This window comes from Procambarus clarkii, chromosome 11, assembly GCF_040958095.1.
Source record: "Procambarus clarkii isolate CNS0578487 chromosome 11, FALCON_Pclarkii_2.0, whole genome shotgun sequence".
Lineage (NCBI taxonomy): Eukaryota > Metazoa > Arthropoda > Malacostraca > Decapoda > Cambaridae > Procambarus > Procambarus clarkii.
Genome location: NC_091160.1, coordinates 19178176 through 19200304, shown reverse-complemented (window position 1 = coordinate 19200304; position 22129 = coordinate 19178176). Strand labels below are relative to the sequence as shown.

General features: G+C 43.2%; 1 protein-coding gene across 5 annotated transcripts in view; it reads right to left on the bottom strand.

Annotated features, from left to right (window-relative positions):
• Positions 1–22129, bottom strand: part of LOC123758389 (ras-like GTP-binding protein RhoL) — a 179258-nt gene that overhangs the window by 83793 nt on the left and 73336 nt on the right. For 2 of the 5 annotated variants that reach the window (XM_045742741.2, XM_069322438.1), the window contains exons 3-4: positions 17637–17768; positions 15304–15421 (exon numbers count right to left, since the gene is read on the bottom strand). In XM_045742741.2, coding sequence (XP_045598697.1) covers positions 15304–15421; positions 17637–17768 — 250 coding nt within the window. Of the gene's footprint in view, positions 1–1488; positions 5800–6441; positions 10005–15303; positions 15422–17636; positions 17769–22129 lie in introns of those variants that run through there. The other 3 variants (XM_069322436.1, XM_069322437.1, XM_045742744.2) reach the window with 3 other exon arrangements.

Here is a 22129-nt window from a genome sequence, read left to right as displayed (position 1 = left end):
CTCATTATCTGACCATACTACTGTTTCTTTAAAGTGGATGTGGCTTAAGGCCTTGATCAGATAATGAGCCAATCTTACACCTAGCAGTAAGGCTGTTAATTCCAGTTGTGGCAGTGATCTTTTCTTTAAAGGTGCCACTCTGGCCTTTGATGTGAGCAAATTGGCTCGCCCATTTGAGACCAGGTAAGCTACTGTACCATAAGCCTTTCCTGAGGCATCACAAAATACATGCAGCTTAATTGGTTCCTTTTTATTTACTACTGTGTTCCTAGGGAACTTGACAGACTCTAGGATGCTTAAATCTTTCACTAACCCTTGCCATTTTTCCTGTAGGGCAGGTGTTAGAAGATCATCCCAGCCTATCTTTTGTTGCCAACATTCCTGTATTATCATCTTCCCATTAATTAGTATTGGACTTAATAAGCCTAATGGGTCGAAGGGTTTGCTGACTTGTGATAGCAATTTTCTCATTGTTAAGTTAGTGGTATCTGTCTCCACTGACTTGATTGTCAACTGATCGGTTGTCGTGTTCCATTGGACGCCTAGTACCTTTGTCATCTCGGGTACTTGGTAGTCGGGAAATTCAGTTGTGATCAGTTGTTTTAATTTGTCATTGTTAGAGACCCAAGACTGGAGAGGCATATTGGCTCCCATTAATTCTCGATTGGCCTCATGGTATATGTCCAACAGCTTACTTTCACTGTTGGTTGTTCCTTGAAAGTTATCCACATACAGGTTTTCGCTAATTTCTGTCTGGTTCAGGCTATTGGACTTCATCAAGTGCGTATCCAAGGTAGCTTGAAGCAGAAATGGTGAGCTTGTGGCCCCGAACAAAACAGACGGCAAACCGATAAGTGATTATTTCACTGTTTGGATCATTTGGATCCTTAATCCATAGGAACTTTGTGTAGTTCCGGTCTTCTTCTTGAAGACCTACCTTAAGGAATGCCTTGCTAATGTCGGCCGTATATGCATAAGTCCCTATACGAAACTTTAACAGCACGTCATAAAGCCTTTGTGTTAGGCTAGGGCCAGTTTGAAGGCAATCATTTAACGAAACACTATTCTGCCCCATCTTAGCACTGCAATTAAATACTATCCGTAGTGGGGTAGTAGCTGAATTCTTCTGTACATGGTGGTGTGGCAGATAATGTCCTTCCTTTGGGTTATCATTTGTTACAACTTCGATAAATTTGTCATCGAGCTGCTTCTGTATTATTTCATGGTACAACTTCAAGTTCTCAGGTTGTCTTTGTAAACGTAACACCTGTGATCTTAATTGATTTTGTGCCATGAAGTAGTTGATGGGTAGCTGAGGGTGATTCAGCTTCCATGGCCAGCTTCCAGCTGTTACGGCCCTCTCGGGTCGCAACCGGGTTCTTTCTCTGATGTTGTTAGAGGTAGGGTATCCTGGCCCCAAGCTAGTAGTGGCTTTCAAGGGATGTGATCCGTAACGCAAGTAAATTAAAGGGGAAGGGAAATAAAGGCAAAAACTTAATAATATAATTATTACCGTCACCATAAATAAAATATAAAAGGTTACACGGGGGAGGGGTATAAACACAATTATGTACAACGTCGTCTTCCTCTGAAGACTCCGGACGTTCACGGTGCTCAACAATGCCAAGCTTTTGGTCCTCTTGTGGCCTCACGACGAATCCTTCGATTCTCTTGAGTCTACCCTGGCCACAGGCCAGCCAAATCACAGTTCTACTGGGGGCACCGTCGTGGAGGCCGTCAACCACAAGTCCAGCAGGTAGCTGGCAGGTTCCAATCAGCAACGCTGGTTAGGCCACTCCACGACCGATACTAGGGTAGTGAGCCCTAGTCAGGAGCCTCGTGTGATCCCACAGACCACTCTCCTCAGCCATAACACCCCAGTGGTTAAGTGTCTCCACCAGTCAGTCCCGGGTACGAGAATCCTTCAGCTGCCACGTCACAGGCAGGCTAACACCACAGTGTTCATCCGGGGGGTGACTCACAGCTGCTGCAGCAAATACATGGAGACAAGACGGCTGCCTTGAGTAGACTGATTCAACTTCCATTACAGCAGTCCCAGGTCGACTCTGTAATCAGACACGTCATCAGTAACAGGGACACTCTAGGGCACTTACCTCACTTACCGGCTCAGACCCAAACACCCACCTATCCACTCCATAGATGGCGTTGCTGTCTAAGCGCCACCTCACCAGAGGTCAGCAGCGGCTGTGTTATGAGCTGATCAGGACGGGAAACTGGCCCTTGTGGCTGGTATTTCCTGTCCTCACTTGATGGCGCCGTCCATTTGGAGGGGGTTTCGGGAGCTGACCCACAGATGGCGTGGTCGTCACTGCTCCGTGCTCAGACGCAGGGCTCGGGTCCGTAACATAACCTGACCCAGTACTGATTATCTCTGTAGATAACTAAGTCTAGGTATTGTTTATAAGTCCAGTCATCATCTGGGCTAGGTTGTTCAGGGACAATGCCGAGAGTTGCCAGGTCCCATAACTTATATACTGGGGGATCAAGCTCATCCTCGGATATGTCTCTGAGTTGCAGTGGAGACTGTTCTCCTAGTCATGCAACCATTACTGTGTTGGCATGTTGGTGATCCACAGGTGCGGCTTGTTTTAGCCGTAATACTGGGCCTGTTAGTAAATAGCCACCTGCAGATGGTAACACGTTCATACCATGGTAATCTTCCTTTCCTATGATAAACTTATGGTAGACATCTGATCCCATAAGGATTCCAATATTGGAAAGGCTGTCCGATGTAATGTTATCAGCCAAAGGAATTCCCTTTTCTTCCAGGAATTTGGCTGTTGTTCCTAGACCTTCTATATACAGGTCTGTTGGGAATCTATCTACTACCAGTGCTGGTACTTTTCGTACATTACCTCCTAATCGTACTTTGGGTCGTACTACCCTGTAAGTTTGGTCTCCTGAGTTAGTCAGGAATCCTGCTATGTTTATCCGTGTCTCCTCTACAGGTGTAAGTTTCAGTTTATCTACCAACTCCTTGGATATAAAGGTCAGTTGGGACCCTTGATCAAATAATCCACGTACGGTGGCTTTATTCTTTCTATTTCTAATGATCAATCGTGCAGTAGGTAGAGCTGATTTATGGTTAGACCTGGTCGTGAAGACACTTATGTCAGGTAACACAGTACAAAGCTTTACTGATGCTGTAGCTCCTTCCTCCTCCTGTGGTTTATGGAGACTTTATACTTGTGTCCCCACAAAGTGCATTATGGTGTTGACCCTTATGGCACTTATTGCAGATGCGCATTGCTGTTGTGCAATTGTCGGGATGATGTTCCCTTATACACTAGGTACATCTATGTAACTCCTTGAGTCGTTTTATGCGTGTTGCACGATCAGGGTAGCGTCTGCAATTGTACATGGAATGTGATTGCTCACAAAACACACATGGTCTCCAGACATTAACAGTATCTTGAGGAGTCACCGTCTTGGGTGACACGTTAACTGTAGGATTAGAGGGACCAACTGCGTATGTTCCTACACTGCCCTGATTCCACTTTGTGGAGGGGGAAGATGTTTTAGCTTTGTTTGGAGTACTGTTTGTACTCTGTTGTTTACTATTAGTAGCAGACGTAGGTTTAGATGTCGTTTTTCCTTCTGGATTAACTCTTTCTCGTTCTATGATGGTTTGTAAATCCTTTGTAATCTCATTTACAGTCAAGGATGACTTACCTACTAATACAAACAACTTATCCAGTATGTCCCTGGGTAATTTTCGTGTCATATGGACTTGTATTATCCAGTCTGACTCTTCCAAGTTCACTTTATTTTTAAGTGCCTTGAGCATGGACTCAAGCTCCAATCTGAAGGCTTGGAGTGAGACTGCAGTATTATTTGGAGGTTTAATGTCTAACAGTTTCTGTATTAGAATTCTGATGGTCCTTTCAGGTTTAGCGTAATTATCTTTCAGGAGTTGTACTGCATTGTCATAATCATCATCTGTGTGATTTAGATTACAGACTACCTGATACGCTTCATCCTTCAAGACACTCTGTAAGTATGTAAACTTTGTCGTTTTTGGTACATTAGCATTGGAATCCACAGAATCGACAAATTTGCTCCAGAAACCGTCCCAACTCTCGTCTTCTGTTCCAGAAAAAGTTGGTAAACTAAGTGATGGCAATTTGACTTCTGGTGCTGTCTGGTTCTGGGAAGTTGTGGTTGCAATATTTATATTGGCTTTATGGGCATGTATGATATCATCAAAGTATTGCAACTGTGTAAACATTGCATCTTCATAATCGGAATGTTCTTGTATAACGTCTTGTAATGTTTCTCCACCAACACTGGTATTCTGAAGTAAAACTTGATATTCTTTCATTTGTTGCAACACACGGTCATACTTGTTCCGTGTAAGCCTAAGATAGTTTTCTAGTGCGACATAGTTAACTGGAGTTTGTTTACTCATGTTTTCACATGTGCTAATCTGCCGTGCTAAATGTCCCCTCAATCCTGTGAGGGTTATTTGGACATTTTTGACAATAGACATCTTGGAAGTTCTTGTTAGTCGTATAGACTAGTGTCAGGACTATTTATGGCACTTGTATTAGTAAAGCCACTAGTTTCCGAACTAGAGCTACTTATCATTTATTTAAATATACACTGTATAATCATACACACTATAATTTGAGTGGTAGACCTGTATCAATGCTGGTATCCGCAAGTTAGCCCTTCATTATCACTCTTGGTTGGTACAGAGACACAGGTTAACACTCAAAGGTGTAATGATTATAGTTAAATTATACTTATAGTTATATTGATATCATATTGACAACACAACTCGGGTTGTCTTAAATACTGCATAAAAATATGTACTTGCTAGGTTGTAATATGTGTTCAACTCTAGACAAGTGTAAAATTCTTACCCTTACACCAGGTTAGTACAATAAATTAGACTAGGTTGCTGTACAACACCAGCCTAAAATGTTCTACCCTTGTGCAAGAATTAGTAGTAAATAATGTGGCATGCAGTAAATGTTACAGTAATGGCAATAATAATGCAATAATTACAAAAAAAAACATTTATAAGTAACTTATAAGTAAAGTAGCCTCTTATCAACCTCTTGTAATGAAATGAAAAAAGCTCAATTGTTCCTTTGGTACTGCCAGAACAATAATAGTGCTTGTTGTAAGTTCTGTTTGCTATGAGATTGAAAAGTTAGGCTAGAAAAAATGCAAAATTATAGCAGTGTCTTCCTGCTATAATGTGTGTAGGTAATATTGCACTATATGTATGTATAATATCTAGTTCAAAGGACCAAATAATCCGGTTCGAAGGACCAAACAATGTGGGGAAATTCCAGGCAGCTAATCTCTCTTTTTTTCAAATTGACTTTAATAAAATAAAGTTATGTCTTATTTATTTTTCTTAGTAAGTAAGAATTAATTGAGTGGACTATATATACTTGTAAACTGCCTGAAATCTTCTTACACACTATTGGGAGGGACAATTGGTAGCCTAAACCACTTTGTTATGGCTCCTTCTTAAACTACCAATTGTTTACCTTTTAATCTGTTATACAGTATACCACATATGGTGGTCTATTCTACTAATAATAATTAATTATGACTACTACTACTAAGAGTATTAATGGCTTAGATGTGCCAGTAGAGTGGGCCTGGTAAGGCGTGTAGGTGTAGCCTCAGATTGGGTGTGGCCCTGTGCCTCCTGGTGCCACGTAATGGCGGCTTGTGAGAAGGACAAAGCTTGACAAACAATAGTTAATGTGTATGAGCCAACTGTCTGCTCAACTTCTTGATGCTCCTCTCACAATTTACCTGTATGGGATGCAAGGAATTAATCAAAGTTCCCTAAACATATCAATTACAGGTATGACATGAACTGTGAGGGTTGTAAATGGAGTACACGTACATTGTGTTTGGGGTTCTCCCACGACCTAACCATCTACCCAACAATATTAAACAGTGCACTAGAATAATATACAATACTTGGTAGACGGATACAGTCGTTGTTGTGATGTTGATAGGCTGTGTTGCTGGTTGTTTCACCAGCTCTAGAGCCAAATACAGCATAGTGGCTGTTGTGGTTTGTTATGCGGGAGCCTTGCTCTCCCTTTGTTATTGTTCTTATGATGCGGGAGCCTTCCTCCCACCCCGGGCCAACGCCCTTATGCTGGTTCCTCTCTCAAAGTAATTTTACATTAACAAGGGAACCTAGCTACAATACGGTGTTAATAATTATATTCAGTCTTATTGAATACTTTTTTGTTAACTCTAGATACTAAACTAGTCTATTAACAATGTTTCATAATGTAAATATACGATGACTTCCATGACGTCACGGAGTCTCCCATTTTCCATCCTGAAGGGAATACAGACTAAGGGAGACTGTGTTATTTGTGTGTGTCGGTTTCCCGACAATGGCTCTTGAAGGAAGAAAGAACCAGACTAATCCGCATCTGTTACGTAATATTGCCCAGATGCATATTGAAACAAACTTGTCATCTGAAAGATTCATATACTTTCACAGATGGATCAGTAGACCAGCAGAGACAAGTAACCAGAGCTGCAGTTAAGGCAGGAATCTCTGCAAATAGTTGGAGACTCTGAAACGGGTGTTCAACTTTACAGAGATGCTAGGCATTCAAAAGACTTTGGAACATGCTCTTGCTGAACACCAACAACATGTTATCATATATAGAGATTCCAGAACTGCCACTGAAACCTTGCAACAAGAACACGACAACATCTATCTGATTACAAATGTCATAACATTAATGCAAACACTCAAACATCAAGACCGTTGGGTACTTACCAACTGGGTTCCAAGTCATGTGAGAATAATAGGAAATGACATTGCAGATGAAGCTGCAAAACTTGCAACGAAGAGAAGAAATGTAGACATTTACATACAGCAGAGTCTATCACAGATTAAAAAAGTAACTAGAAACAGAGCAATGTAAAAGAGGTACAGTGACCACAACACAGCAGTTGCAACATCAGGATCTGCAGGTTGGTACAAGAATTCAACCAACTACGAACCACTTATTTTGATGAAAGGGAGCAGTAGAACAACAGAAATACACTTACATCGCATCAGGCTTGGATACCCATGTGCATGGGAAATAGGCTTAGAGGTTCTGGAAGATGAGAAGAAATGTCAGCACTGTGGAGAAATGCCCAAAAGATCACTGATGCATTATCTAACACAGTGCAGTTACCAACCCATAAGATTTCAACTTAGATTCAACTGAGCAGAAGAGGTTGTTAAACACATGGGGCAAAATCTTACTGAAGCGACCATATAAGTCATAAGTAGTCATACTCTACCTAAGTAAAACAGAAACAAGCAACACTTAGTGGGCCAGCCAGAGCCTTAGGGCCCGCACAGGAATATCCCTGCATAAAACAAACAAAAATACTCTCACCATCATCTCCCATCAACTCTCACCATCTCCTCACATCACCTCTCACCATCTCCTCCTATCACCTGTCACCATCTCTTGCGTCACCTCTCACCATGTCTTGCCATCACCTCTCACCATCTCTTGCATCACCTCTCACCATCTCTTGCATCACCTCTCACCATCTCTTGCATCACCTCTCACCATCTCTTGCGTCACCTCTCACCATGTCTTGCCATCACCTCTCACCATGTCTTGCCATCACCTCTCACCATGTCTTGCCATCACCTCTCACCATCTTTTCCCATCCCTCTCATTCTTTTTCATTACTCTCTTTTTATATAACCTCTCCCTCATCTCATCCTATTACTTTATCTTCCCATCAGATACCACCTCCCACCCTAAGCATTTCCCACATACTCCCCATCACTACGCATCTTTTATTATCACCTTCTACCTCTAGTGATCACAAAGAAATCAGATTTGGTATAGAATGAAATAGATTTGTAGGAAAGAATTCTGATAAAGTATCAGATTTCTGAAAGCTGATTTTAATGGACTAAGAATTTTTTGGTGTAATAGACTGGAAAGTGCTGGTCATGGTGGGTGGGGGGGGGGGGGAGCGAGACGTGAACCCAGCGATGTGTGATGTAAAAAGGGATTTTGATGTGGATTCAGAATATAACCTATTTAAAAATATTCTAAGCAAAGCACAGGAACGTAGTATACCATACAAATTGAAGAGATCGAATAATAATGACCCGAAATGGATAACAATGGATCTGATGAACCTTATAAGTAACACTATAGCCTGGTACAAAAGGATTAAGAATGGGAAATCAGTTTAGAACAAGAACTCGTCCAACTGGATTGAAATGTTTAAAAAAGAGATAATGCGGGCCAAAAAGAAACTATGAAGTTTGCATAGCAAGGCAAGCAAAGACAGAGCCTAAATCGTTTTTACAGTTATATCGAACAAAAAATAGAGGAAAGATAGGTCCATTATATTCGAATGACCTCCAACTCCCCCTATCACCCTGCCTATGGTGAAACAGCTGGAACAAAGTGGTGGTAGTGGTTGTGCGGAGGTCAGCAGTGAACAACAGCAACACAGGTAGAATAAACACCACAAAAGGGGCTTTATGCAAACCCCTTTCAATAATCTGTAATGTAACAATGTTGAGGGGAGAACTACCAGACAATCGGAAAGATGCTAATGTTATATGGAGGAGAATATTCAGAATGTACTAAAATACAGGACAGATTCGTTGATATGAATGCTTGGCAAAGGTCCTAGAAAAAATATATCATAAAGTGACAAGTGGAACACCTAGAACATACAAGTTTTGTGTCGGAGGTTCAACATTTTGTTCTCAGAAGAGAAGCCGTGTACAACAAAACTGTTAGAGTTTTGTAGTAATATGCCATTGATTACACATGAAAGAAGAGGATTGGATGACTTCATTTTCTTGGTATGTCAAAAGCCTTTGACACGGTTCCACACAGGAAGATTCTGTTCACAGTTAAGACACAAACTTGGGTAATTGACCATGTTTTGAGTTTAGTGAAAGATTTCCAATCCGTCAGGAAACAAAGATCAAATTTGAGAAAGAAGGAGTCGGGATTAAGAAATTAATAATAAGATCTGTTTTTACATATGTAGTGACGTTATAACCCTGGTAAGATCCTCTATGTGAATGTCTCGCAATGATACAAACTGGAGAGATAAATTAAAACAAATATTATCTGAAGATTACAGGTTGATCAAAACAACTGTGGCTGTAGGGCGCCATACATGGCTGCAAGTCAAGGATGATGCCAAGGATGATACACACTGTTAACTTTAGACAGGTCTACGTTATTATGTTACCTCACTGTTAAATTCCTCCCTGAAAAGTTACAAAGGAAATATAGAGAAAGTCCAAGGGTCTCTGGGCATTGACTACTGAGCTATGGAGAAAACCTGATGGGAATATATCTTAGGTCGTTAGAAGAACAGAGGTTAAGATGCGACATGATCACAACATATAAGTTTCTTCGCGATTTTGACAAAGTACAATAAAACAATGTTTTGAATAAACGGGTGAAGAACAGAGGACGGGAATTGAAATAAGAAACTGGAACGAGCCAGAAAGATTTAAGAAAACACTTTTCTTACATCCAATGACAATTCTCATGGCAGTGATGAAGTGTTTAATCATCTTAGAAAGATCTGTACTAGCACGAATTGTTCCATATATATTTGAATTAGATATGCAGAATTATTCTAGTATAGTGGAATACTACCGTGCCAATATGAAGACATTAAAGGCGTCAGATACTTTAACATGGAAGAAGTTTGACAAAGGAAACTGGGTAGTAAGACAAAGTTCTACTCCTTTTGTGTTCTTGGAGCAGTTGAGGCATTACAACAACAAAATACAGCCTTGAAGGTTACGGGTGGATTAGTTGGTATTACACACCACCTTACAGCAGCCTGTAGCAGCCTGTAGCAGCCTGCAGCAGCCTGCAGCACCCTGCACCACCCTGCAGCACCCTGCAGCAGCCTGCAGCACCCTGCAGCACCCTGCAGCACCCTGCAGCAGCCTGCACCACTTGTCCGATACTTTATAGCAGCACCTGTGTTATATGCAATAAGTTAACGGGTGTTTTTTGGCAGCAGTTTCAGCCGAGCGAGGAACATCTCAAGCCTCGCTATAAATCCATAACAGTACTGAATATAGAGAATAATGCAGTAAGAAAATAGTTCAGGACCCACATGAACTCGAAATCCTTTTTCCAGTATGGCAAAGAGCTCCTGAACATCGCAACAAAAGCTGTATTTGGCAAAAACATTAAAAGAAATGCTGGTCAGGTGTATGAACTTGGAAGTCAATTGTACAATCATCACAAACTTGCGGGACCAAGATAAAAACAACAAACTTAATTTGTGTTTAATTGCAAAGAAGAAACTGAAAATAACAGTGAATAGGACTATCAAGGAGCTACGGGCTGACAGATCCCTCTTTGCTCGCCTATAATTATTGTGATGGAACAGTGGATCCAAGCCAACATGGTTCATGGTGATGGAACAGTGGATACATGCCAACATGGTTCATGGTGATGGAACAGTGGATCCAAGCCAACATGGTTCATGGTGATGGAACAGTGGATACATGCCAACATGGTTCATGGTGATGGAACAGTGGATCCAAGCCAACATGGTTCATGGTGATGGAACAGTGGATACAAGCCAACATGGTTCATGGTGATGGAACAGTGGATACAAGCCAACATGGTTCATGGTGATGGAACAGGGGATACAGGCCAACATGGTTCATGGTGATGGAACAGTGGATACAGGCCAACCTGGTTCATGGTGATGGAACAGTGGATACAGGCCAACATGGTTCATGGTGATGGAACAGTGGATACAAGCCAACATGGTTCATGGTGATGGAACAGGGGATACAGGCCAACATGGTTCATGGTGATGGAACAGTGGATACAGGCCAACCTGGTTCATGGTGATGGAACAGTGGATACAGGCCAACATGGTTCATGGTGATGGAACAGTGGATACAGGCCAACCTGGTTCATGGTGATGGAACAGTGGATACAGGCCAACATGGTTCATGGTGATGGAACAGTGGATACAAGCCAACATGGTTCATGGTGATGGAACAGGGGATACAGGCCAACATGGTTCATGGTGATGGAACAGTGGATACAGGCCAACCTGGTTCATGGTGATGGAACAGTGGATACAGGCCAACATGGTTCATGGTGATGGAACAGTGGATACAGGCCAACCTGGTTCATGGTGATGGAACAGTGGATACAGGCCAACATGGTTCATGGTGATGGAACAGTGGATACAGGCCAACCTGGTTCATGGTGATGGAACAGTGGATACAGGCCAACATGGTTCATGGTGATGGAACAGTGGATACAGGCCAACCTGGTTCATGGTGATGGAACAGTGGATACAGGCCAACATGGTTCATGGTGATGGAACAGTGGATACAAGCCAACACAAAAGTAAACTCATTGAAATCTTGACATCAAACGCAACCGAGTCACTAGTAGCAGGAGCATAGAATGGAAGCATAAATGGAGAGCAACTATGCCACAAAAAAAGCACCTACTACCAATCCACTAGACCATGCAAAGTTGCGTGAAGAGTTGGGCTTCCATATTTGGACAGACTAACAAACAAACTTTCTGACTCTGTCTCTGTCTGTCTGTCTGTCTGTCTGTCTCTCCCATCTATCTTCCATTCTCATTCACTCTTTCCCTGTCTCATATTCTCACAGCAACGCATGTGTGTTGCTGAGCCACAGCAACCTTCCCTTGTCCCCCAGTCGTCCCCATCATTCCCCACTCCCCATCTCCTCGTCCTCCCCACCATTCTCCCCCTTCCCCGTCCCTTTGTCCTCCACACCATCCCCCCACTCCACGGTTCCCTCGTCCTTCTCCACCACCTCCCACTCCCCCGTCCCCTCGTCTTCCCTACCATTTCCCCCCCCCCTCCCCTGTCCCCTCTTCCTTCCTACCATCCCAAACTTCCATGTCCCTTTATCATCCCCACCATTCTCCATTACCCCGTCCCCCCACCACCCCAACTCCCCTGTCCACTCGTCCTCCCCACCATTCCCCCTCCCCTGTCCCCTTGTCGTCCCCACCATTCCCCCTCCCTTGTCCCCTCGTCCTCCCATGTCCCCCCTCGTCCTCCCATGTCCCCCCTCGTCCTCCCCTGTCCCCCTCGTCCTCCCAACCATCCTCCACTAATGTCCCTTCATCCTGCCTACCATTCCCAACTCCCTAGTCCGATGCATTCCCATATGATCTGATGTTCCCATCAGAAAATTGGGAATATCATATGATTTGATGTTCCCATCACTGAAAAATAAGAAGTTAAAAAGCGAAACGAAAAACAATGAAAACATAGAAGATTAAACTTTACTCACGAAATGAATGGTATGGTAAACAACACAGCTCAATTCCAACGCAATGTCACACAAAATAATGAAATCAAGATGAAAATAAATCGAAATTCATGAAAATTCAATTTATCAATGCAATCGGAAACATTGAAATGGAATTGTAACATATTTAGAATAGCATTTGTTGCTTTTACATGCAACATATGGCGTTGTTTTTCAAAACAAGTATAGTTTTACCTCTCACAGGTGTGCATCTATACTTATACTCACGAAATGAGCGATATGGTAAGCAAAACAGCACAATTCCAATGCAATATCACACAAAATAATTAAATCAAAATGAAAGAAAATCGAAATCTATGAAAATTAAATTTATCAATGCAATCGGAAACAATGAAATGGAATTGTAACATATTTAGTATAGTGTGTGTTGCTCTTATGTGCAATAGATGGTGCTGTTTAAGTATAAAAGCATGTTTTTACCTGTCACAGGTGTGGTACTTTATAGTTGGTATGTATATAATAACACGCCCGAATTCAAATGGAACGTTGTGTCAAAATTTCAAAGCAATCGGTGAAGAACTTTCGGAGATTTTAGCGTGTGTTGCTCTTGCTTCTGACAGATGGCTCTGTTTAAAAAAAACATGTTTTTTCCTGTGACAAGGTGAGGCATGTATATAGTAGATATATAAAAATACGCGCCTATTCGAATGCAACGTTGTGTCAAAATTTCAAAGCAATCGGAAAAGAGGTTTCAAAGATTTCCCTCACATGAAAAACACAGTTAAAAAAAACATGTTTTTTCCCATCACAGACGTGACATCTATATAGTATGTATATAAAAGCCCCGCTAGGAAACGAATGGAACGTTGTGTCAAATTTTTAAAGCAATCTATGAAGAAGTTTCAGAGATTAGTGATTTTGAACAAACGAACATTTCCGTGTTTATTTATATAGATTTATGGTCCTGTATGACTAACCATCCTGCGAGATGGGACTATTAGTATCACTGCTACCTTATTCACTCTTGTGTTGATGATGATATCCTCATAATACACCCAGTCTGCCAGTGCAGACTACTTATCACATGCCTCTGTATGACTAACCATCCTGCGAGATGGAGACTCAGTACCACTGCTACCTTATTCACTCTTGTGTTCATAATGTCCTCATAATGTACCCAGAGTTTGCCAGTGCAGACTATTTATCACATGCCTCTCTATGGCTTACCATCCTGTGTGATGGGGATTTTTTAGCACCACGTAGCTAGTTTTTGACACACTGTACTCCCCTTCATATAGTCTAGGGTAGCTGCACAAATGCAGATAAAACCTAATGTGATAAAACAAATTTATATTGACATGCAAAATGAATGTTAAGATGACAGACTTGCATTCTGGACACAATCATCAGGTTACAGTGATGTAGGTAGTGTGTTGTGAAAATGGTTTCAGTGATGTGGGAAGATGTGTTGTGGGGTTGACAGGGCGCATGTTTGGGCATAGGGTGTGTAAGTGGGTGGAGCCTGGGAGAGTGCATTTGGGCAGAGAGATAGGGAGTGTGTATTTTGGTGTTTATGAGGAGGGATGTGAGTGTGGGAGGGAGATGGGGAGGGTGTGTATGGGGAAGGGGTAGAACAGGGAAGGAGTGTGGGAGAGACCTGGGCACAAGGTCGTCCCGGGTACTAGGAATCCCATAAAATTCAAATCAAAACCAAAATAAAATTACTACTTCCAACATATATATATTCTCCAATTAAGCTCTGTAGAACCTCTGCCAGATGAGTAAATCAGAGACCAACAGACTAAGGGAGGAAGTGAAACATTCAATAGTCACAATGACATGGATGAAGATATGATATCCAATCCACACGTCAGTAAACGAAGAAACCTCGTCGTGTCTCAGTGTTCTGGTATGTGGTTTGAACATCATCCAACAGGATGTAAAGATTCAATCAAGAATGCGAGTCAGGAAGATATACTGCAAGACACTTGGACCTGCAGCGATCAGTACAGAAACTTAAAAAAAAAACACGCTATGCAAGAAACTAAAATCCAAGAGAGCTTATAAAGGTATGGTAGCTAGAGATGAGTTAAATTCTACAAAACAAAAGTAATGTGAAGGACAGGACGACTGAAAACAATTTCTGATCAATAGTTAACCAGAAATTGATCATTATTTTAAACAACTATTTCGTATCAGTTATTGCTTACACAATAAAATTTAGCCATGTGTAGAAGCAATTTATTAATTTATAATTTGTTAATTTATAATTTTCCTTATTTTGTTGATAATGTTAGGAAGCTAATACTTTCAAATACGACTTACGTCGCTAACCGCGTTCAACATACAATACTTTTGTGATTAGTTATTGATGATAAATGCATACTGATGAGAGGAACATGCATTTAATTGACTTGCTTTATTTTGTACACAAATGTTTATTAGTGATGTTTAATTGGTAAGATATTTTAGTAATTGACTTCTTATCTTGAGATGATTTCGGGGCTTTAGTGTTCCCGCGGCCCGGTCCTCGACCAGGCCTCCAGCCCCAGGAAGCAGCCCGTGAGAGCTGACTAACTCCCAGGTACCTATTTACTGCTGAGTAACAGGTGCATCAGGGTGAAAGAAACTCTGCCATCGTGTCTCGCCGGCGCCCGGGATCGAACCCGGGACCACAGGAGCACGCGTCCAGTGTTCTGTCCGCTCAGCCACCAGGCTCCCTATGCCTTACAGGGAGTGCCAAGACTGCCAAATGTATCAAATCCACTAAAGGTCTAATACAAAAGTTATAAGAAAATGTGGGAAAGCCTATAAGAGTACATATTGATCCTAAAATTGGTATTAATGCCAGGAAGAACAGTACTTTAAACTATGCTATGTTGAATGATCAGTGAGAACTCTGTCAACAAAGAATTAAATACACTACTAGGACTGGCCATTCAACAACTGGTATAATGAAGTACCAAACTCAAATATTATAAGACACTTACCAACTAGAACTATGGGTGCTTTAGGGCATTTCTGGTGGAGTTCTGGCAGCCATTTTGAAGTAACATTTTCAAAACTATTATGGTTATCCAAAGCAAAGCAGACAATGAATACATTTGTCTGAAGAAAGAGAAAACAATTACTAAATATTAATAATTTTAAATAAGTATATATAATACATATGATAACATATATTTCAACTTTTACTACAGAAGAAAAAGGAATAACAAATATATAATAATATATAATTGTAAAAATGTGAGTTACTTCACCATTCCTTTCCCCCGCCCCATCTCAAATCCTTATCTGACCTCCTTCTTACTGTTATATAGTCGTAATGACGCTTTCTCCTGATAGGTCCCTTCACTTCACATAAATGTAATAGATTTGGAAGATAGTTTTTACACAATACTTTCTTTTTGATAGTTTTAACACAATACATTTCTCAACGCTCGCCACAAGTGGACATCAACCAGGACCTAGATTAACCTCTGAAAGCTATATAGGGACCACTGCTTCTATTCTCAGTGCAGATAAGACTCAACTGTTGTCAAAAAAGAAGCAGATCTAGGACAGATGGGTTGAACACTTTGATCCGGTCTTTAGCCTGATCAATGGTGAGATCATTGCTCGCCTACATTTCCCAACGCTCGCCACAAGTGGACATCAACCAGGACCTAGATTAACCTCCCACAGAAGAAGTCAGCAAGGCCATCATGCAGCTTTCCTGTGGCAGAGCGCCAGGATCAGTTGCAATACTTGCTGAAGTGGTGCTATATAGTCGTGATGGTTTGGCGCTTCTCCCTTATAACCTCCCCCAACCATGCTGAAAAACCCATCTATGATGCAGAAACTGACAAAGCTCTTCCAGTTCTTTGAAATGAAGGGGAGATCCCAAAAGAGTTAAAAGATGCCAGCATAGTTCACATCTACAAGAGAAAGACAGCAGGCAGTCTTGCGATAATCACCTGGGCATTTCACTCATGTCCATCGCTAGGAACATCCTGGCTCGTATCCTGCTCAACCGTCTCCTTCAACACCTCGAGCAGGGTCTCCTCTCAGAAAGCCAATGAGGTTTCTGCGCAGAACGCGAATCTGTCGATATGATATTTGCTGCACGCCATCTCTAAGAAAAATGCCAAGAGCAACATAACGACCTCTTTGTGACCGTCGACCTATCCAGGGCCTTCGATGCGGTTAGCAGAGATGGCTTGTGGAAGATAATGGAATAGTTTGGCTATCCCGGAAAATTCACTGCGATTTTCTGGCAGTTCCATGATGGCATGAAGAAGAAAGTACTGGACGATGGAGACTAGGCAAAAGCCATCCCAGTGACTAACGGTTTGATGCAGGACTGCGTTCTCGCCCCCAACACTCTTCAGCGTGATATTCTCGGCCATGCTCACTGATGCCTTCCGTGAGTGCCAGGATGCAATACCCCCATCAGATATAGGACTGACGGTGGGCTGTTTAACCTCAGGTGCTTGCAGGCCGTTACAAAGATAAAGGAAATTGTCATAAGAGACTCCCTGTTCGCTGATGACTGCGCCCTCAACGCCAGCATAGACCTAATGAAATAGACTGCATCTCTCAAGCATGAGACTACTTCGGCCTCATCATCAGTACCAAAAAGACTGATGTCATGTACCAACCCATGCCCGGAATACCCTACCAGGAACCACACATAGAGTTCTGTCGAGGGGGCAGAACCTGCAGGCAGTCGACAACTTCACCTATCTTGCCACCATACTCTCAAGAGCGGTGAACATAGCGACAGAAGTCAACAACAGAATTGCCAAGGCCAGCACTGCCTTTGAAAGATTCCGTGTGAAGGTCTGGGAGCGGATGGGCCTCAGCCTTACCACCAAACTGTAGTTCTACCGTGCAGTGGTACTCACCACCCTTCTCTATGCCAGCGAGACCTAGACTGTCTACAGCAGACACACCAATCGGGACTGCAGAGGTTCAAAGGAAATGCGCTGCGTTTAAAGCTAGAGCAACCTCCACTTTTGCTCAAGAACCCATCCACAGATATCCCGTATGTGAGCGAGCCTTCCGGACCCAGATTGGTCTCATCCTCCCTCATCTGTCACACAGCTGCCGACCTTCGACCTTATATATAGAAGTCGTGGTCATCTTCACATCCGAGGGATAAACATCATCATGTCATAAAAATGACTGACCCATCAAAATGTCATAACGGTGATGTACCCACCACTAACACCATAAATGTGATAGACCCACCACTAATGTACACTGTAGCAATAAATAATGCCTGACTCCCCATCATAAGTGTGATAATAATGTTTAGAGGAAGCAGCCCATAAGTACTTACCCCAGGATACGAGAGGGGACGGAGGAGCTCATAGTCTTCCTGGCCTGCACTATCCCAAAGCGTTATGGGATAGGTTCGCTGCATAAGCGTGTGTTTCCCCGTGTAGTTGTCAAAAACTGTTGGTATGTACTCCTGTAAATATATTACAGAATAAATAGCACATCAACTATAAAATAAATACATCAACAAGGATCTTAACAGTTGACCATACAGGAAAAATGACAGATTTCACAAAGAAATCAATATATTTAAAATAAGAGAGGCATCAGTCAGAACTACATCATCCGTGTTAAAGAGAAACAAAGAGCGCAATATTAGCTTAAAACATTATTATATAGTTCAGAACTACATACTCTTTTAAATAATTAATTTGGCTAAAATTAAAACCTTAACATAAACTATATACAAAATAAAGGACAGCTATATACACAAGAACGACAATTCTAAAAACTCAAAAACACATAATGTAAGAGAATGGTCTCTCAAGTTTCTCCCACAGCTGACTTGAATGGCTCATTGCAGTGCACAGTGCACCGAACTTCGTGCACAAGGCCCTATCTCTGTTAACCCTGGATAATAAACTGGCATGTTGGATATCTACAGAATGCCCAGATAACCAGGAATACGTTTATAATACGGAGGCCGCCGTATGTCCAGGCAGGAAGTAGGTACAGGGAAGTTAAGCATACTTGCCACAAAGGGTCAGTGAGTACATTGGCTGGTGCCAGCGTGAGACAGTAGAGGGGACGCCAGCAAGGCGACCACCTGACCTCTGGGGTCAACCGGGGCGATGGAGAATAACAGCTGTGACATGGTCGTGACGTGTTCATGACGTCACCTCTCCTACTGATCAGGAAACGAGCAATATGATTGGTTCCCGCCCATTTGCTGCAAATGCTATTGGTCAAATTGTAACCTTTTGTGTTGTGTGCCACGAGATGCCCGGCAGCCCTTGCAGAGCATTCTCATGAGGAAGCTCTTGCATAGAAGACGTGTCCTGTTCTGTCTATCGGCCAATAGAGAGAAGAACACTGTCTATTCCTCACCGTCAAGTTAAATTTAGCATCTTTTCGATATACCAACACTCGCCCGGAATCGCGAATGTGAATATATTGTTCTGAAGCCTAAGTGACAAATCATCAGAACGAAACAGACTGATATCAGGTAACCCCTGGTGACAAATGGAGATCGTCTGTGAGTGACCTGGAGTGAACTAAGGCAGTGCCGCCGCCTAAGTAACCTGTGTGTGACTTTACCACATGTGTACCTGCATGGTACCACATAACCTGCAGTAGCCAGCCGTCACTCGGTCCAGAGCGTGTAGCTAGTACCTCTGTACCTCATGTAGCCTCGAGCCGCCCGCCGCCGCCCTCGCTGTACCACGTGACGTCACCACCCTTACTCACCGCCAGTGCCAAGTGTGTGTGCGTGTGTCTGTCTGTTAAGCATACAGCACGCCCTCCTGCGAGTACCCTCGTGTCAAATACGGTTTGTGGGAAGCCTGTCGTCAATGGTCTCACGTCAGAACGAGCGCCCCGCTGTCAGGCCACCTACGAGTTCTTGCATAAATGTTCCTGAGTGAGTGAGTGAATAAAGAGAGGTACCCTATCTGTAAGTACAAGATCTTGTCATTGTTTTATTGTGTCTGTGTTGATCTGAGGTATCAACCACAGTTCTCACCTTCTCATACCTGTCATAGGTTATAGGTGAATCGACTGTGTATGCATGGTTATCTGTGTGGTATCACGGCATTTCACTCGTCTGTGAATGTGAGCTTCACATACACCACACATTTAGTTATTGTGTAACATTATTATTGTGCATGTTATTGCCTGTCCCATTGACAGTGCCATTGTGTTTATTGCATATCATCATTACCAGAGTATCCGGTTGGAACTCTTGTGATCCCTTTGCATACCGGCAGTTAGGTTGCTGTGTTAATGATTGGCTGTCAATTGTGTTAAGTTAGGTGTTTCGCCACGAGTGGATCCTAGTCGATTAGCCAGACGTCAAGAGTCTCGCTAGAGCAACCATAGCCTTTCTGATGCCAATCTAAAGTAAATCAAGCACCCTTTGTATTAGTGATTAAGTTATCAAATAAACTACTGTTAAGCTTTATGAGGTGTTTCCGTCGAACCACTTCTGAATACTGTCAATATTACTCAAGCCTTCAGCTCTAGGTGTCTTCAATACCGAGTTGCCTATATTCACTAAACTATAAATGTGATGAGGACCCTAGGAGTCCCTTAAAGTGTTAAATCATTGAGGAGATTCCAACTATCAACGTGGAGCAGGACCAGGTAAGGCTAGTCTGAGAAGAGACCCTCAAGGACTCTAACTCGACCTTGCTCCCAGGACCTGTACGGTTGCTCTCGTATTTTCTATTCTGCTAATTCCAACAGTTTCGTGAAGCGTCTGCCACATGTACATTGGCGACGTACGCATTGCAGTCGTGAAAGCAAAAAAAGAAAACCCCCACATCTGGCGCCCAACGTGATTGGCTTAGTTGGAACCTATGAACTAGGTTGCACAGTAAAATTTCGCACTTAAATTTTCCCTGAAAATTCAAAAGTGACAAGCAGTATTCAGAGGACGTTTAACACCCTGTTAGGTACACACACCACCAGTATGTCTGAGTGTGGAGAGTACAAACAGCGCTACCTGCATCTTCACCTGGCCTTGACCGCTCGTAGACCTGACGACTACGACACTCTTACTGAGCAAGAGTGTAAGGAACGAGTGGAGCAGCACATGAGGGCCATGGAGGAGGTGATGCTACAAGCACACATGCAGGGTAGTACTGAGGTGGCGTGCATGAGTCTCATCACACTGGATGAGGCTATTGGGGGTGAGACCCCGGTGAGAGATAACACAGTGGGAGAGACCCCAGTGAGAGACAACTTGGGCAGTAGACGTCACCCTGTGGGTGACGTCACTGAGAATGACGTCACTGGGTGACGTCACTGAGAATGATGTCACTAGAATCACGCGCACTGCGGAAGAAAACGGAGTCACGCGGGAATCTAGCCCTTTAAATACTTCGTTGGGGGGATTCTACGGGGAAGAATCTCGGCCCAAAAGGTCCTTGTGGACGACGCCAGCTCAACGAGTAGGTATTACAGGCTCGCAATTATTCACCTTAGAGGAATACCGTAACCAGGTTAGGGAGTTGGGATTCGAAGGGAATAAAGTAGCAGAGCAAGCCTATGAAACTCTGGACTGATCAGCAGGACAGAGAAAGCAAACTCTGGACTGAGCAGCAAGAGAGAGAAAACAAACGCTGGACTGATCAGCAGAACAGAGAGAGTATTGAACGCATAGCTCTAATGCAGTTACAAGCAAGGCAGGATGACCAGACAAGTGGTCGTTCAACAGAGACTAACGTTGAACTAGGTAAGACTGTCAAACTACCTAAACTAGCTAACTTTGATGAGAGGGACTGTTACGGCCCTCTCGGGTCGCAACTGGGTTCTTACTCTGATGTTGTTAGAGGAAGGGTATCCGGCCCCAAGCCAGTAGTGGCTTTCAAGGGATGTGATCCGTAACGCAAGTAAAATAAAAGGGGAAGGGAAATAAAGTCAAAACTTAATATAATATAATAACCGCCACCAATAAATAATATATAAAAGGTTACACAGGGGGAGGGGTATTAACACTAATTAACAAAGTAGTCTTCTCCTGAAGACCCTGGATCTTCTCGGTGCCAAGTTCTCGGTGCTCTCGTGGCCTCACGACGAATCCTTCGAAAAGCTGAGTCTACCCCGGCCACAGGCCAGCCAAAACACAGTTCCACTGGGGGCACCGCCGAGGAGGCCGTCAACCACAAGTCCAGCATGCAGCTGGCAGGTTCCGGATCAGCAACGCTGGTCAGGCCACTCCACGAGCGATACTAGGGTAGCGCCCTAGTCAGGAGCCTCGTGTGATACCACAGATCACTCTCCTGTCCACAATACCCCAGTGGTTAATCGTCTCCACCAGTCAGTCCCGGGTATGACAATCCTCAACTGCCGCTTTACAGGCAGGGTAACACCACAGTGTTCATCCGGGAGGCGACTCACAGCTGCTGCAGCAAAACACTTGGTGTCGAGACGGCTGCCTTGGGTAGACTGACTCAACTTCCCTTACAACAGTCCCAGGTCGACTCTGTAAGCAGACACGTCATCAGTAACAGGGACACACAAAAACACCTCACTTACAGGCTCAGACACAAACGCCCACCTATCCACTCCATAGATGGCGTTGTCGTCTGAGCACCACCTCACCAGAGGTCAGCAGCGGCTGTGTTGTGAGCTGAACAGGACTGGAAACTGGCCCTCGTAGCCAGTACGCCTCGTCCTCACCAGGTGTCGTCGTCCATTTGGAGGGGGTTTCGGGAGCTGACCCACAGATGGCGCGGTCGTCACTTCTCCGTGCTCGGACGTCGGGCTCGGGTCCGTAACAGGGACGACTCGATGGATGCATACATCAAGCGTTTCGAAGGTCATGCCGCTGAT